The sequence below is a fragment of the Diceros bicornis genome, chromosome 14 (assembly GCF_020826845.1).
Source record: "Diceros bicornis minor isolate mBicDic1 chromosome 14, mDicBic1.mat.cur, whole genome shotgun sequence".
Lineage (NCBI taxonomy): Eukaryota > Metazoa > Chordata > Mammalia > Perissodactyla > Rhinocerotidae > Diceros > Diceros bicornis.
Genome location: NC_080753.1, coordinates 63,634,475 through 63,651,091, shown reverse-complemented (window position 1 = coordinate 63,651,091; position 16,617 = coordinate 63,634,475). Strand labels below are relative to the sequence as shown.

The window sequence follows — 16,617 nt, the reverse complement described above, 5'->3', positions numbered from 1 at the left end:
TTGGGCAGGTTATTTCGCCTCTGAGTCTCTAAGACTCAGCTTTCCCATCTATACACAAAAGCTATTACTTCCTCTGATCTCACATCACTGTTGTAGGGACTACAAGAGACAGTTTCTGTTCAGGTACTAGCACCTACTGAGAGAATTATTGAGTACCTAGTGTGTGTCAGGTCCTGCTCTCAGGGCTTTGCTTGGATTATCTCATTGCAGCCACTCAAAAGCTTAGGAAGTAAGACTAGCCCCAACCCATAAATCAGGAAACTGAGGTTTCTTCGCTAGAAAATGGCAGAGCCAGAGTACAAGCACAGCAGTCTGCTTTTGGGGCCCTTCTCTCAACCAAAACACTGCCCTGCATTCCTCAGGCAACAAACATCCCATTTCTTTCTTGCTCCTCTCTCTTAGGGCTTGCACAAACACCTCTTCAGGAAAAGACTTGAGACCAACCTTTCAAATGGGTGCCTTCCATAGACTATTTGGCCACAAGGTCCTGGGTGTCAGAGCAGCAATTCTTCTTCTTCTAGGAAAACCAGAAGACATTTTGGGAAGGATTAGAACTTTTTTCATCAGTTCTTGACTTATGAAAACATTTGAGTCAATAACTTGCTGCTGAGTAGAAAATGTTCTTCAAGTATTTTCTTGAAGCCTAATTGCTGACAACCGTCTGACAGATACACTGACCGACCTTTGGAGTCCAGCTCAAACACGGATCCCACTCTCCCCTAATGCTGCTGTCATCACTACCCTTCCTCTAAGAGGCAGGGACAAAGAGCTTAGCACCTAATGACACTTAATTTTTACACGTGTGTGTTTTGTCAAAACCTCTTTTGACAAACATTCACTTAGACAAAGCCCAAGAGTCGCTGGGCTGCAGTGACTACAAAGGAGAGTCAAACACAGAAACTGCTCCTTCCAAAAGTTTTCAAATGTAGTAGACAAGCATTATCTAAGTGCCACAAGAGAGGTTCAGGAAGACACAGAAAGTACCTCCAGCTTGGGGATTGAAAGACGCCGTCTTAAAGGAGGTGGCATTTAAAATAGGCTTTAGACAATTGCTAGGATCCGGGCTGATCTGGAAGGAGGAGGGGAGACAGGGCCGAACACCCAAGATTGGAACGTACTGAGGCAGGCCTGGACTGCTGGGTGGGTTTGCATGGTGTGCACAGTGGGGACACTTGAAGATTTTTTGATCAGAGAGTAATATGATCAGAGTTGTAATTAATGGAATAATGCTTCAGTGAATTAGAGAAGAGAGTGGATGGAGGTTGAACATCAGCTCGTAGGTTATTTTGTTAGTTCAGTAAATTGGAAGGAGGGTGTGAGCTGAGGTAGTACCCTTGGGATGGGAAGAGCTTAGCAGCTCTGGGAGGAAAGAAACTGCCATATTGGTTCAGTTTTCCTTCCTATGGCCCCAAAGCATTTACTAAGTCTGCAGTAGGTGCTTGCTGAGTTCTAATAGATTTGTAGTTTGGAAATGCTTTGCTGCACCCCAGTTGAGAGCTGTTTCTGATGGAAGATGGGTTACGTATGGATGGCTGGGGACATAGAAAGGTTGAAAACCACAGCATGTCATCTAGAACATATTGCAGAAGGCAGAGCATTTCTAAGAAAAAAAATAAAAAGCCCTTCTTAAACTTAGTGACTAATTGTAGGCTCAGTGGTTACAAAGCAGTAAGTGCTTTTAAGCATGAAACAATTAAAAGAGATAAAAGTTTATAAATGACTTTTTGTGTGTGTGTGTGAGGAAGATCAGCCCTGTGCTAACATCTGCCAATCCTCCTCTTTTTTTGCTGAGGAAGACTGGCCCTGGGCTGACATCCGTGTCCATCTTCCTCCACTTTATATGGGATGCCGCCACAGCATGCCTTGCCAAACGATGCGTCAGTGTGCACCCGGGATCCGAACCGGCGAACCCCGTGCTGCCGCAGCGGAGCGCGTGCACTTAACTATTTGGGCCACCCGGACGGCCCCAAAATGACTTTTAAAAGATGGCATTTAGATGTAAGAGTAAATAGTTTTGGATAAGAGTTAAATTTTCAACATAAAGTTAAATTTTGATTTTATAAAACATATCAGAACCAAGATTATTCCAAAAAATGAACTTTCTGGAAAAAACTAGTCTCAATGTTTCACTGAAAAGTAAAATATATTAAGCTTGACTATTTGCTTTCAGTAACACCAAAATTGTATGGTACATGACTGGTTCTGGAAACATCATCAGGCCCCCTTTGCCCAGGAGCCCATTATCCAGCAGGAGAGCAGAGTGAAGCTCTGCCCAGACTCCGGAGCGGACCACCTGCGCTGGGAGGCTGGCTCCGTCACCTGTCCGTGGTGGGATCCTGGCAAGTACTGAACCCCTGTCCTCCGTTTCCTCCTCTATATAATGAGGATAATAACAGGGCCTGTTTCAGAGGATTGGTATGAGGATCAAATGAGTTAATTTTTGTAAAGCAGTTAGAACAGTGCCTGGCACAGTGTCATATAATTATGACTTTCATGATAACTAACTAAGTTTGTACAATGGAATTTATTTTTTAAAAAAGAAAATTCTCACTGTTTTTGAAATATCTATTCACCTTAGGTACCAGGAGTTGGATAGAATAACAAAAAGGTGATTTTTGTTGCTGTCGTTACATGATTTTAAAAATATTTTTAAACACTTTTTAAACTGTATAATGTCATTAATTATCTGCTGTGGTTTCTATATTGTCCTACCACGTCAAAGTGTATTTAGACACCAATAAGCTTGGATAAAAATACATTGGTGGAAAATTGGCCCAGAATAGGTTGGTAACTCTAATAAGCAGTTTATGCAGTCTGGGTGAGGTACCGACTAGGTAAAAGTCTATTTTTACTTGACATCAGTACCAATTATCAAGGAAAGGTATATTCAGACACAAATAAAACTCAGTACTGATGCTGAATTTAGAAGTAAAGTTAATTTCAATAAAAACTGGATGTGGAAAAAATGAGTACCTGAAGCATAGTCACTCCAGGTTTGTTGGTCGGTGAAAAAGCTCCATTCCAAAACCCTGGGGAGTGGGGAGACGAGGGGCAAAAATGGAGGAAAGGCCAGCCTGTCACGCGCCTGCTTCATCAGGGCATGACAGCAGCTGTCCTAACTGATGCTCATGTCAGACCTGTCCCCACTGGGCCCAAAGGAACAGATTGCTTATTGCCTCTATATGTATCTTGCCCAATTGAACATCCTAAATGTTTAGTAAAGTTACTTAAATGTTACACACCTGCTTCTGTGTTATTCACATAATCCACAGTGATTTGGATCGAGATAGTCCAGAGCAGGCTATTGTAGTAATTCAGGTGAGGGGTGTCCCAGGACAGGATAACCATGGGGGTGGAGAGGATTAGACAGATTCCAGAAGTAATTAGGGAAAATAATGTACAGAACTTGGAGATAAATTAAATATGAGGTGAGAGGATTGAGGGAGAGGGAGGAAACAAAGAAGATGCCCTGGGGTCTAGTTTAGGCCCTTCACCTGAGGGGATGGTTGAGGATGAGGTTGTGGGGGGGGGGGGGGAGATGAGTGCAGTTTAGGACTGAGAAGATCCAAGTGGAAATGTCCAGTACACGGAGGGATATATGGATCTGAAGCTTAGGAAAGAAACTTGTGCCAAAGGGACAGACAAGGGAATAGAAATACAAATGGTAATTAAGGCAATGAGAGTAGATAGGGATTTTATTGGAAAAAGTTACTGCAGAGTGTAGGCTCAATTATTCTCAACAAATACTTCACTTATCTTTATTTAGTCTTTGGTAAGAGTCTTCTTCACACATACTTATATTAGTATCTGGACCAAGTTGAGTATTATAGTTTATTGGTACCCAGAGTGGACTAAACCAGGTAAGCACAGAAATTAGAATTTGGAGTTCTGTTCTAAGAAGGCATATTTATCCTGATGTATATTAGCACATATTCCCAAAACTTCATATGTTATTATATCCTAGGCTATACGTGTGTGTAAGTGTGTGTGCATAGTACAGTGATATAATTCATTTTATGATAGATAAAATGATTTAATAATAAACATAATAAATAGTTATGCTGAAAATAATACTCTACTAAACAACATAATTAGCATTTATTTTAAAAAACACAAACTGCTCAATAAAAGTATTTTAAGCAGTTTAACACTAGCACAAGATTTGAAGGCTGTAAGAAAATGAATTAGAAAGAAAATCACTTAAGGCTGAAATGCCTCTAGCATCTGATCATCAAAAGTCTGAGGCCAACTAGAAAAGAGGAAAAACAACCAGCCTTGTTACCTGTGCACTGAGCCTGGAGTGGAGCTTGTGGTCGGACAACCAGGGGTGCTTGAGAGCTTCGCTCGCACTTATTCTCCAACTAAAGGGAAATTCAGAAGGTTATTAGTGAGGACACACCAAATGGGGCCTGAAGCTGCTATTCAACCTTGGCGCTGGTCATGGCCTTTGGGAGACCAGATGGCTGAATGTCAAATTCACAGGCAATTCTGTCTTCTCTGGAATTGTTATCAAGTGTAGGTTACCATCAAGTCCAGCCAGGGCAACAACATTGGTAAGACAAGCAAGATAAATAATTCAAAATTCTTGTTAATTACTGAACATCTACTTTCAAATGTAAGAAACCATTCCTGATATAATGTCTGAGCTTCATAAATTGGACAGTTATCGGTCAATTGAAGAATAAACATATATTTATTATTGTAAGAATAAAATGCTAAAATGATTCTTGATGATTGCAAAAGAAATTTATGTATTAAAACTTTTCAATAATATTTATTATTAATTTTAAAATTAAAAAGTTTTGAAGAGTTAAATAAATAGAGAAATAGGTGGAGAGTTAATATAAGTATTGAGAGAATGTATATTGGATAACTTGACGAAGAAGCTATATTCTTTTGAGCCAACAAAAGTTTATACAATTAAAAGTAATAATATGAGAAAGAATTATGAAGGTTATATTGTATTATAATTCTAAGCTTTGTAAACTTGCTTTGTGTGCTAATGTTTATCACATTAAACCAAATAGTCTTTCAAAATAAAAAATTATAAGTGAATGCAACAGTCTGCAGTCTGCTTCTGAAATAATATCAAGAAAGTCGTTTCAAGTGGTCATGAAACTTCAGTTTGTAGGGTTGCGTCAATAAAATTGCTTCATCAGATACCAGACCTTTAAGTATAATAAGAGCAGGTAAGTCTTTAATCAATGAAGGAAAGTTTAATGACTTGGTGACATCACCATTAGTAGGACCCTAAATGGGCAGATAGGATTCCACCTCAGTTGGAAGTGTTATTCTGTTTAATATCATACATTTTCAGTATTGGACCTCCACAGCCATTTCATTATCTGTTGGTGCTAAAAAACTATTATTCCTGTACTCTCATGTCAAACTTTTAAAATCTGACTATTAAAAAGTTAACAATAACATCATACTAATAATTAAATTTTTAATACAATTTCAAGTTTATTTTTGTCCCCCAGAAATTTATTCTATGATAGTGGTATTTGGCATTGGCCTTAGTCTCATCCAAGTACTGACTTGAATACTTAGCCAGTTGTCCCTACACTCAAATGTGTAATTGTTGCTCCTGAGGTATTAATGAAGCCCTCAGACTAAGTTGTGGGCCAGGTGTGGGCACAGGACTACTAGCATGTGACTGTTTCACTGCTCTCAGCCTCAGTTTCCTCATCTGTAAAAATAATGGTGCTAATACCCACACACCACAGGATTATCCAGAGGATTAAATCAGACAGCACATAAAAGTATATCTGTAAAGTAGGTTCTCAGGAAATGTGGATTTCTCCTCCACCACAGATTTGATAGAGCTGACATTTTCCATATGTTCACTGCCTAGTATACGGTTATGTGCAAATAATAGTAATAGTAACATCAGCTGTTGTGCCTTTCCGTTGAAGATAATGCCAATATCTGTTCATTGCCCTCCTCTCAGACCAATGCCACAGCCTGGCCACATCCTCCTCACCCTTGAGGACTCAATTCTAGCCTTTATCAATATAGTCTATCTTTGCATTTACCACATTGTACTACCTCTCTCTTCTATCAGACCATGAGTTACCAAAAGGCAGGGACTAGACTCTATACATCTTTTCTCAACACCCCAGACACACTCCTGGCAGAGCCTAGACAATCAACCAGTGCTTGAGAGCCAGGCACTGTGCCAGGCCCATTACCCACATGGTTTCCCTATCGGCCTCCCCATCGTACCCTCCTGTCTGTTGATTTGCAGCCATGTTTATTAATAACTTAAAAGCCACAAAGATGATAAAATAAAGCACGTATTGCTGGCCCTGAAAATCTTGAATACTATCTACCATTATATGTTTTAGGTATAAAACCATCTGCAACAGTGTGTTTGACAGGTTAATCACAATGACCCCCCCCATAACTCTAAAATGCAAGCCCCTATATTTCAGTATTACTCTTCTTCACCCACTGAATTTTGAATTCTGTTGAATTCACTGAATGTGGTTTTAGTGTTACAGAAAATGGAAGGCCGCATAATATATAACAGTTAAGTGTGCGGCCTTGGGGGAAGGTTGACTTGTGTTTGGATATCAGTTCTGCCACTTACTAGCCATATGATCGTGGGCAAACTACTCAGAGTCTCACTTGTAAAGTAGGAATGATCATCCCACCTCATGGAATTGGGGCGGAGGACAGGAGAGAGAATGTCCATAAAGCACTTGACACCATCTGGCCCGTAGCAGGTTCTCAAATGAAATGAGAAGGTGTCAGCTACATAGAGCCATATACGTGCTTTGTAGATGTGAAAGGGATCACGGAAATAACTTATCCCAAACCTTCATTTTGAGATGAGCCCACTGGGGCCCAGCAGGAGCACCTAACTGCTAGAGCCTCATTGTAAGAGACAGGAAGAGGGAAGTTTTTGCAGCCTCTTTCAAGCCTCATGACCAAAGCAGTCCCAGATCTCAGTAAATTGGGTCAAGAGCTTCAGACTCATTCTATTTAGATCTTTGCAGGAGCATCACAGATGTCATTAAGGGAATTCGGGGATTATCTGACATGAATTCTAATAACCCTGGCGATATCCTCTTTCCCCATTATCCCTACTTCTTCCAGAGCACAGAATGAACTTGAGTTACCTCTTCTCCTTAATCAGAAGCTTGGAGATAAACTCCCTGGCCTCCTCTGAGATGTTCTGAAATTCTTCATCCTCTAAGTCCCACCTGCAGACCAGGATGTTGTTCAGGGTCTCAGCATCATTATCACCCAGGAAGGGGGACAAACCACTAAGTCTGTAAGACAAAGAATCCAGAGTGAGTATTTTTTAAACAGCCTCAAACCCTGTACAGATAGGTTGCGTTTTTGGTTCTGTCATTTAAAACTGAAAGAAGGCAAATAACAATCACTAAGCGTAATGTTATAATATATTTTTGCAATCAAGAAAATGCTTACTTCTCCGACCTCAACTCCTAATTAAACAATTGCAACAATGAAGGTAGCAGCTACACTCGAATATGAATCTCAAAGAATAGTACAACTTCCTTTTTAAGGCATTTTACCGCTAGCAAAGTGCTGTCACGTACTCAGATGGCAAACACCAGGAGGGTCACCTCTGGAGTAAGGTTAGTGTTAGTGACTTAGGAGATCAGGACATTAGTTTTTTGTTTGTTTTTAATTATGTTTAAGGCATTAGGTGGTTTGCTAGGAGTTAAAGTGATGAGTGAAGAAAACATACATTTACTTTTCAGATAATGTGCAGGGAAAGAACTTACTCCTTTTACCCACAGGATTCAACAGAGCCTAGAAAGTAACTGAATATGGTACCGTGTTATTTATTTTTGAAAGCTCTAAATTACAGCTTTTATTCAAAATAGCAAACCCCCATAGAACATGCACGGCGATTGAGAATAAGTGTCAGAGAGACCAGAGCTCTGCTTACAGCATGTAGGCAATGACCCCCACGCTCCACATGTCAGTGGGAAAGGAAACAAAATCATAGTTCACAACTTCAGGGGCAAGAAATTCTGGGGTCCCGAAGTTCACCTTCAGCTTCTCTCTGGGTTTGTATCTGAAGTTTAGGAAAGAAAGTGGAGGGATGGAGAGCGTCAATCAAAAATCCAAAGTCATGGAAACTGAAAAGATGCAGTCTATAAGACAAACTAACTTCAGCCATACAGCAAATTTAAAATAAACAGACTTTAAAGGAAATCACATATTTAAGAGCTACTGTCAAAAACTGGTAAAGAAATTCCAGGAATTTTAGGAATCATAATTCATACTATAAAACCTTGATAATCTGAAACAGTTGTTGAATAATTAGAACACCTAAATTATGGAATATGACAAAAGGAAAACTGATACAGTCCTTGACATGTAGATCCCTTGAATAAACCAGTATTAATGAGTAAACAAAATGAAATAATTTACAAATCCATTTTATATTCATCGTTGATGTGCTGAAGTCCATGCAAACTCTTTGTTCTCTTAAGAAGCTCATATACGCCAGAACCCTTTGCAATCTTGTTTACACTACTAATTTTTTTAAAGTAAATCTTCTCTTTACAGGTGGAACAAATATAAAAGACTAAGAAAAACTCTTATAAATTCTAAATTAATGTCTTCAAATTTAATAACTTCACTGTATTAGAGTTTAATTTTGCGTATTTTTTCTTGCGTGCACTGTAGAAACTTCTAAACATTCAGAACCCAAAGTCAGCAAGGTAAGGCTGAACGTAATTGGTGTTAATTCTAAATGAAGGTATGAAACCAAGGGGTATATCAAATTTATCTTTGCAAAGAAAGAGCACACATCATGCTCCAACCTCATTCATACACCTATGTCCAAATAGACATACCTTCTGGCCAATCCAAAATCAATAATTTTTATTTGTTTAGCATCTCGATTCACACACAGGATATTCTCAGGCTGCCAAGAGAAAGAGACACATTAGCAATGAAAACAACCATCATTCACTCAAATTGTCCTTGAACCACAACTAAAAATACAACGATGCTCAGGAAAAACATATCAGGCCTCTCACTTTGGGGCTGGCTTGTCTGTGTGGGTATTTTCTCCTTTAATTATGTGGTGGATGAGGTTGTGGGTACCCTGCCAACCATGCATTACCCTGCCTGTCCCTCTCTCTGCTTCTGCAGTTTACCATAATGTGTAAGTTCAGGCAGAGGCCTCCTTGAGGGAAGACAGAAAAGGAGGCTGCGTCAGTACTTTCCAAATGGACTGGTGGAGGCTGTCTCAGACTTGACATCTGCCCCCTAAAATTATTAACTATGAATTTCCCCTTCTTGAAGGAATATTTTTCCCAAGGATTTATGAGTTCCAAGAGAAATGGCCTGATTCATTTAAACAGCCGCACGTAATATGCAGTATAATGTGAACATTCCTGACCTCCAGATTTTCCCTTGGTCTATGGGAAAGTCATGTGTAAAAGGAAGGCTTTCCGCCCTGTTCATTCTCATTCTCGGCAATTCCAAAGTTTTGCTGAGTTTGGTCTCAATGCCTAAAACCCTTGACTAAGTGTTCCCTTGGAATCTGACTTCGGTGAGACTTTGCCCTGCCCATCTGAGAGTCTTGGGGTGAAGAGGCAGAGATGCAGATAGCGGCACTGCAACTCGGAGTCTACAGAGTGTCTTACGCGTGAACTGACATTTGTTAAGACAGAAAAACTGAAGCCTAAGAAAAATAAGGGATTTGATTTGATTTGAAGTCAACGTCATCCATAAAAGAGAAAGTTTTCAAAGAATTTCCTGGAGATCTCAAGTTCTAGTGCTAACTCTTCCCCAAGAGCTGGGGGGCATTAGCCAAGTCTCCGAAGCAGCAGGAACCCATGTCCTGTTCTTTAAGGGGATCCTGGCTGCCCCTCCCCTGCCTGCCTGGGTGGAGAGGAGGTTCAAATGAGATCAGAAACTCAGAAGCACTTTAAGAAATGATGTAGTGTCTCCTTATCAATATTGAATAGTCCACTTGGTTGGGCATAATGCCTCTGGAAGCCCTTTTCTAAAATATCTCTAAAACAGACGTCTATGAGTAAAGCTATTTATAGAGAAGTGGGCTCTATACAAGAACATTTGGTTTCATGCTTAAATATTAACTGATCAATCATGTATAAAGCTGTCTAATTGTCAAAGAATATTATGACATAAAAAATTTGTTTGCAGAATGTAAAGAAACAGCTTTGAGAGCACTTCAAAAAGTTAATCTTTTTTCTAATTATGAAATGAAAGCATGTTCATTAAGATTTGCAAAACAGAAAAATACAAAGGAGACCAATTTTAGTCACCTATAGTCTCCCATACATAGTGACAAGCACTCTTAATATTTTTGGCCCTTTTCTTTCCAAGGAGCTTTCTGAAAGGGATAACTGGTCCTTAATGACCCATCCAGCTGTTGCCTTTATTACTATCTTTACATACAAACCATAACTAAAATTGCCCATTGCAAATTCTCAATCAACACTATGAAGCCACATATGGAGTTGTTTGACTTATGATAGGTCAGGTCCTAGTTCCAGTTGCCAATTAAATCCCTTTAGGGATATCTGTAGAATATCTACACTCAATGAAAGTGCTCCATGAAAATATGCATTATCAAACTTAGCTCATAGCCAAGAGCTTTGCTAATAATTTTTAACCTCCGACTCTGTCATTTTATATGCCACTTCCTCCTGTGAATGGGAGAGGCAATTCACATAAATCAAGACAGTGAGAGACCTCACATAATAGGAAGAGAAGCTCATGGAAACCTATTTAAGGAAGTTAAATTTATTTAGCTCTACAATCCCTGATGACTTGCAAGAGATGGTATGTTACATAGAATATATATTTTATCTCACTGTCATGCTGCGCACAGAAGGAAATGAAAAACTGAGTGAGCCACACAAGAAGATGTGCTTTATGATACTTAGCCCCAATATTAGAGCTGGTCAGAGTTATTGGGCCTGGCTCTTTAATTGGTTGAAACTAGGACTATGTACAGTCCAATTCTAGGGACTTCATAGTGGGAGAGAGATCAGAAGAGAAGGGTCATTAAATAAGAGCAGAAAAGAAGGTGGCTTTGCTCCCACAGCTCACAGAGGCTTTCCACCATTTCCACCGTGGTGCCCAGGCCCACTCCCAGCACCCTTCTCCACTCCTTAACATTTTAGCGTCAACTTTCTGGCAGCCTTGTATCCCATTCTGCCATGGGTTTCTCCTCAGTGCTCTAGCATGCTCACAGAAAACAAATCCCTAAAGCCCAGAGCTTCCTGAAAGATTTTAGGAGAGTGCTGGGGACTCTTGGAGAGCTTGAAAGTTTGGCTATTACTAAGGAATTCAGAGTTAGCTAAAATCCTCCCACCTACTTATCCTCACAAAGAGAGGGATACAACAAGGATACCGTGGTGGTGGTGGTGGTGGTTTACATTCTGAACTTTCTAAACTATCCTCCATGTGGATTCTTTGAACACAGGCAAGTTACAAGAACCTGAATAGTAGTCCCTAAAGATGGAGACATGCAAATATCAGTGGGTGACAGAAGTTGGGAATGGGAGAGGAAGGCTAAGAATCCACGTTTTAGTAATGCCTGAATATGTACCTAGTGGCGGGATAAATGTCCTGAGCTGGTGTATAGTGTCTGACGGGGTCCACTGTTCCGCATGAGGGGAGGGGCTGGCAAGGGTGGACATTTCATACGATATAAACACACCCTACCTTCAGGTCTAAGTGGAGGATGTACATCTTATGCATGTGTCTTATCCCCTCGCATATCTGCCTGATGAACAGGATGGCGTCCAGCTCGGTCAGGTTGTAACTGTCATCAATGACTCGGTCAAACAGCTCCCCGCCCTCCACACTGCAGAGCAAGAGGAAGGAGTCCTCAGTGAACACGTGGTTTTCTTGTAGCTCCTCTAACTCTTCCAACAGATATGTGCACACAGTTATTTCTCTGCCTATCTCAGTTAGATGGCTCTTATGTTGAAGGCCCTTAGTTTAGCCACCATCAATTTCACAAATGGAAAGTGTCATGCAGTGGCTGCAGCTCTGGAGCAAGTCCACATCTTCCATTTTCTAACATGCATGGACCATAAAGAGGACTCTAAGAAGGCAGGGAGAGGAGGCAAGGTCTCCTCAGACCAATTTCAGTGATAAAGTATTTCTATGTGGCTGATGCTAAATATTTTATCATCCAAAATTCCATATCGCACAATGATAAATGAAACCCAAAATGAGGGGGGAAAATGAACTGGATCACAGCGCTGATTCAGTGTTAGTTAGAACTACTCACTTTCTATCTAAACACTTATTAAATTTTTATACAGTTGATTTTGAATGGAAGCTTCTTAGCCCTAATTCTTAGGTTTCACCTGAACTTTGTATCAGCAATTAGGTTGAAAGCAAAAGGCAGTTCAAAAATCACTTTCCTCCACGTTAACCAGAATAATATTTACGCCTGACTTTTGACAGTACGGCTTAGATGTAGAGCTAGATCTATGTTGCCATTTCTACTTCTTATCAATCAAAGCACATATGGAGATATCTATTCCTAAGTAATTTCCCTTCTGAAACTGACACGACTGTCTGATCCACACACGTCAGGATCAGCGGTGCACCAAGTGTGCATCCAGGCAGTCCTGAGGCGGGACAGAGCTGCAGCCGTGGTCCTGGTGCTGGGGGCGCTCTGCACGTGTGAGCAGAGCTTTGCAGGGGAGGCGGGTGGCAGGAGGGAACACATACTACTCCATGACCAGGACAACGTCATTCTTAGACTCAAAGGCGTCGTAGAGCTGAATGAGATTCACATGATCCAGCTGGTTCATGACATTGATCTCGTTCTTCACTTCGTCCTGAGAAGGAGGAAAGGCATTTAGTGTCGAAAAGATGACGGCAAGGAGAAATCTACAGCTCACAGTCTTTACCTTATCTTTCACGCCTCTGGTCTTGATGATCTTGGCCGCCAGCTTCAGACCTGTGGCCTTCTCTTCACACTTGTGAACCTGGCCAAAGCGCCCGCTGCCAAAGAAGAGGAGCTGGTGCAGCAGAGGGCTCTGCCCACGCCCGCAGCTTCACCACTGCCCAGAGGACAGTGCAGTCGTCCCTGGCCTTTCTCTTTTTGAGGTTGAAGGAGCAAATCTGTTAGTGTAGTCACTATAGCCAGTAAACTTCTAGAACAGTGTCAAGGTGTGGTCTGTGGGTCACTGGCCTTAGAATCACCTGGGGATTCATCAGGAATACATGTTTCCCAGCCTTACCCCAGACATAGTTAGGCAGGAATCCAAGGTGAGGCCCCAGAATCTGCATTTTCACCATGTTCCTTGGGTGAGTCATATGTCATTCATACTCTAAAATTTGAGAACTTCTATTATAGAAAAAATATAATCTTTCTGAACACATACAAATGTAATAAGCTAGACTTTGAAAGTATATGAACAATTATGGGTTAGGCACATCAAATTATTTTTGGAAACTGAGTATAAATCAATAAGAAGTAATGACCATATTGCATATAGACACATAAAATCTAAAATACGTATTACATCATCACCTATGAGATCTTTTGGCAGTTTAGCTGCATAAAAATTTATGTATACTTTGTAAGACAGCTTCTTGCATATGTAATCACATATGGAAATGCACACTCATGAACAGTTTTTAAATTTGGCTTGCTTGCTTTGATTCCTGATTTAAACACAGGCCCCTCCCTGTGCAGCGTGGCTATCACAGCAGGAGGGAAAGGGAAACTTCTCAAACAACATCAGGAACCTAAGGACCCCTGCATTCCTGGAGGACTGCAGAGGTGAGACAAGCGACAGATGCAGGGTGGTGACCGCCACCACACGCCACTCAGCTCAGCTACACACCCTGTGCAGAAGCAGATGGTCCTGGAGAATGACATTCCTGTGACCGTAGCCAAGTGGTGACTTCAATCCCCACCACCATTCCGGATGTAGTCTGTTTACTGGAGCCCATGAGCACAGCCCCAGGTACCTCATAATGCAGCTGCTGATTAAAAGAAGGCTTTTTTCTCTTAATTAGCAATGGCCCCAGAACCGCCTGGCCCAGTAGTGGTGCCACATCGCTGTTTGACTTCAGGGCTACCTCGGCTGTCTCTTTGGCATGATTTATTCTGGAAGGGTCTTGAGTGTTTAAGCCACCTCACAGGACTCCTGCTGGTCCACCATACTGATAACCTCATGCTAACTGAACATGATGAGGAGGGATTATATATGCCCTAGAGGCCACAGGGTGGGAGATGAACTCTGGGAAAATTCAGGGCCTGCCACTGCAGGCAGGTTTTTTGGGATCCAGTGCTCCTTGACATGTTGCAATATTTCTGCCAAAGCTAAAAGATAATTTGCTGCATCTTGGATCTCTGACTACTAAAAAGGAGGTACACTTGATGATCTCTTTGCGTTTTAAGGCAACAGTGCGCATTTGATTGTGCTCTTCTAACTCATTTACTGAGTGAGTTATGGCTGCCAGTTTTGAGTGGAGCCCAGAACAGAAGATGACCAGCAGCTGGTCCAGGGAGCAATAGACAGGAGATCCAATGCTGCCCAAAGGGGCAGAAAGGAAGTTTTAAGGAGCCAATGACAAACTTTCCCAGGAAACAGGGGATTTGTTTCAAATCCTCTTCTGAAAATAACTATTCTCCTTTAGAGAAACAGCTGCTGGCTTGCCACTGAAGACTCAGATAAGCTGCCATGTGCAGTAATACTACAGACTCCCACGGCACCTGTTTATGTTTTGGAATTTCCATTTCTCCCTCAGCCCATCCCCACAGTCTCAAGGAGAGTTCTCTACGGTCAGCCAGTTGAGGGGGAAAAAGTTCAGATGGTTCCACGTGGCAAAGGGCAAAAGAAATCTGGAATGCGAAGGGGAAGAAGGGACTTTACAAATATCAACTGCACCCCCAGTGACCAACTGCAGAAACACGCGCTATAGTAGTATGCATATTTGTCATGTGTTGGTAAGTCAATTTTGTATATATTTGTATAAATTTTCTGCTTTCCTCTTTCTATTTTACATAGATATGCTGATAGTAAGTAAACTTTATAATTTAGGCTTTAAATTACAAGATATCATAGGGGGATTGTGACTGAAGGAGAAGAGGAAGGAACATCCCCCGGCGAAGAACTCGGCCCCTGGTGGTCTTTACTCCTCCTTCCTCAGGGAGACAGTGGGCATTTACATGCGCTTCGAAGAAGTTCTTCAGTGATGAAAGTAATCAATGGAAATGGATGAAAATAGTCAATGCAGTAACAATATAAATGGAAAACAAACAACAACAATGATAAAAACGATTTAACACATCCAGCAAGAAACATGCAGTGTTTGCTCATGTCTACATTTTGTTTCTCGGTGTTTAAGCTTTGGACAGCTTCTAAAACTCCTGGTGACTCACACTGGGTTTCTCTCACTTTCAGACACTACAACATGGGAAGTAAAGCAGATAATAAACGTGAAGTTTAGTCACTGTCACCACATCAACCTTTCTGACATCAGTGACAATTTTCAGAAATGGTTAAAATCTCTTAAAATGTATATGATGTTTCTGGTTTTCAGGTTGTGACTGGTAAAGATGTATGAAGTCCTCAGAATCCCTCTCTTTAAAAGCTCTCTTCTTTTGTTGAAAGATTGTTAAAAGTGAGCATTACTTACCCTCCTAAAATTTCGGTTCTGCTCACAGTATAAAAACTGTTGACTGCTGCTTGTTTGGCTGTCACAATACGGTGATGAAATGGGGCAGGAGGAGCCGGGCTGTCATCTAGAAGGTGAGAGGAAAAGAAGGGCCATCTGTTAAGCAGTCAAACCTCTTTCTGGTCCCAAGCATTGGACCTCAGTGTGAAAATTTGTTCATTTGTGATTAAAATACAGTAGACCATCTGTTTTATTCTTAACGATCCAGGGAATATAAATTTTCATTTCATACTGTGATCTGTGATTCATGAGGGTGACACCTGACATCTTTGAGAAAGAATGTCAGCACCACTAAATGACAGGTCATACCATCTTCAGGACAACTTTTAGAAATGCTAAACTAGTTGAAAATCTCCAATCCCAATGCAGTCCAAAGAGTTAATACTTCCAAGGCTGAGACCATTTAAATTCAAACATGAGAAATTGTTTGACCTATTTTCTAAAAAGCACCACTGATATAGTTCATTACTTTAATTAAAGCAGAGAGAAAACAGAAAAATGAAAAGTTTGTTCATGTCATTGAAATGTTTCATGTTATTATATATTACTTTCCAAAATATTTTAGGCTTTATTCAAGACACATTTAAGGCACAAAGATGAATTTTTCCTGGCTGGCTGGAAATAAAACACCCAGTAAAACTGGCTAAGTATATATACTACAGCTCTCAAATTTCTCCCACTTTCCACCTTTCAGCCTAAGTGTTTAAACTCTGGTCCACCTCAGGATCGGTTCTAAAATACATAATTACTCAATAATATTCTTCCACTATTCTTTTTAATTTTCCGTGATTACTGCTGTTAAAATTTGCTTGCCATGAACCTATTCATTTCCCCATTTATTCCTTATTTAAGCATCTACTTCATGCAGCTTCTTACGTGCATACAAAGGATACAAAGGGAGGTGAGTAGATTTAACTTTGCTTTAAAAAATTTGCATTT

The 16,617-nt window shown here is 40.7% G+C and overlaps 1 protein-coding gene across 1 annotated transcript in view; it reads right to left on the bottom strand.

Moving 5' to 3' along the window:
- Nucleotides 1-469: 469 nt before the first annotated feature.
- Nucleotides 470-16,617, bottom strand: part of MYLK4 (myosin light chain kinase family member 4) — a 72,217-nt gene continuing 56,069 nt past the window's right edge. The window contains exons 4-12 of the mRNA XM_058554044.1: nucleotides 15,640-15,745; nucleotides 12,897-12,990; nucleotides 12,715-12,824; nucleotides 11,692-11,833; nucleotides 8,841-8,911; nucleotides 7,925-8,053; nucleotides 7,125-7,277; nucleotides 4,283-4,361; nucleotides 470-517 (exon numbers count right to left, since the gene is read on the bottom strand). Of these exons, the coding sequence (XP_058410027.1) occupies nucleotides 470-517; nucleotides 4,283-4,361; nucleotides 7,125-7,277; nucleotides 7,925-8,053; nucleotides 8,841-8,911; nucleotides 11,692-11,833; nucleotides 12,715-12,824; nucleotides 12,897-12,990; nucleotides 15,640-15,745 (932 nt within the window). The remainder of the gene's footprint in view (nucleotides 518-4,282; nucleotides 4,362-7,124; nucleotides 7,278-7,924; nucleotides 8,054-8,840; nucleotides 8,912-11,691; nucleotides 11,834-12,714; nucleotides 12,825-12,896; nucleotides 12,991-15,639; nucleotides 15,746-16,617) is intronic.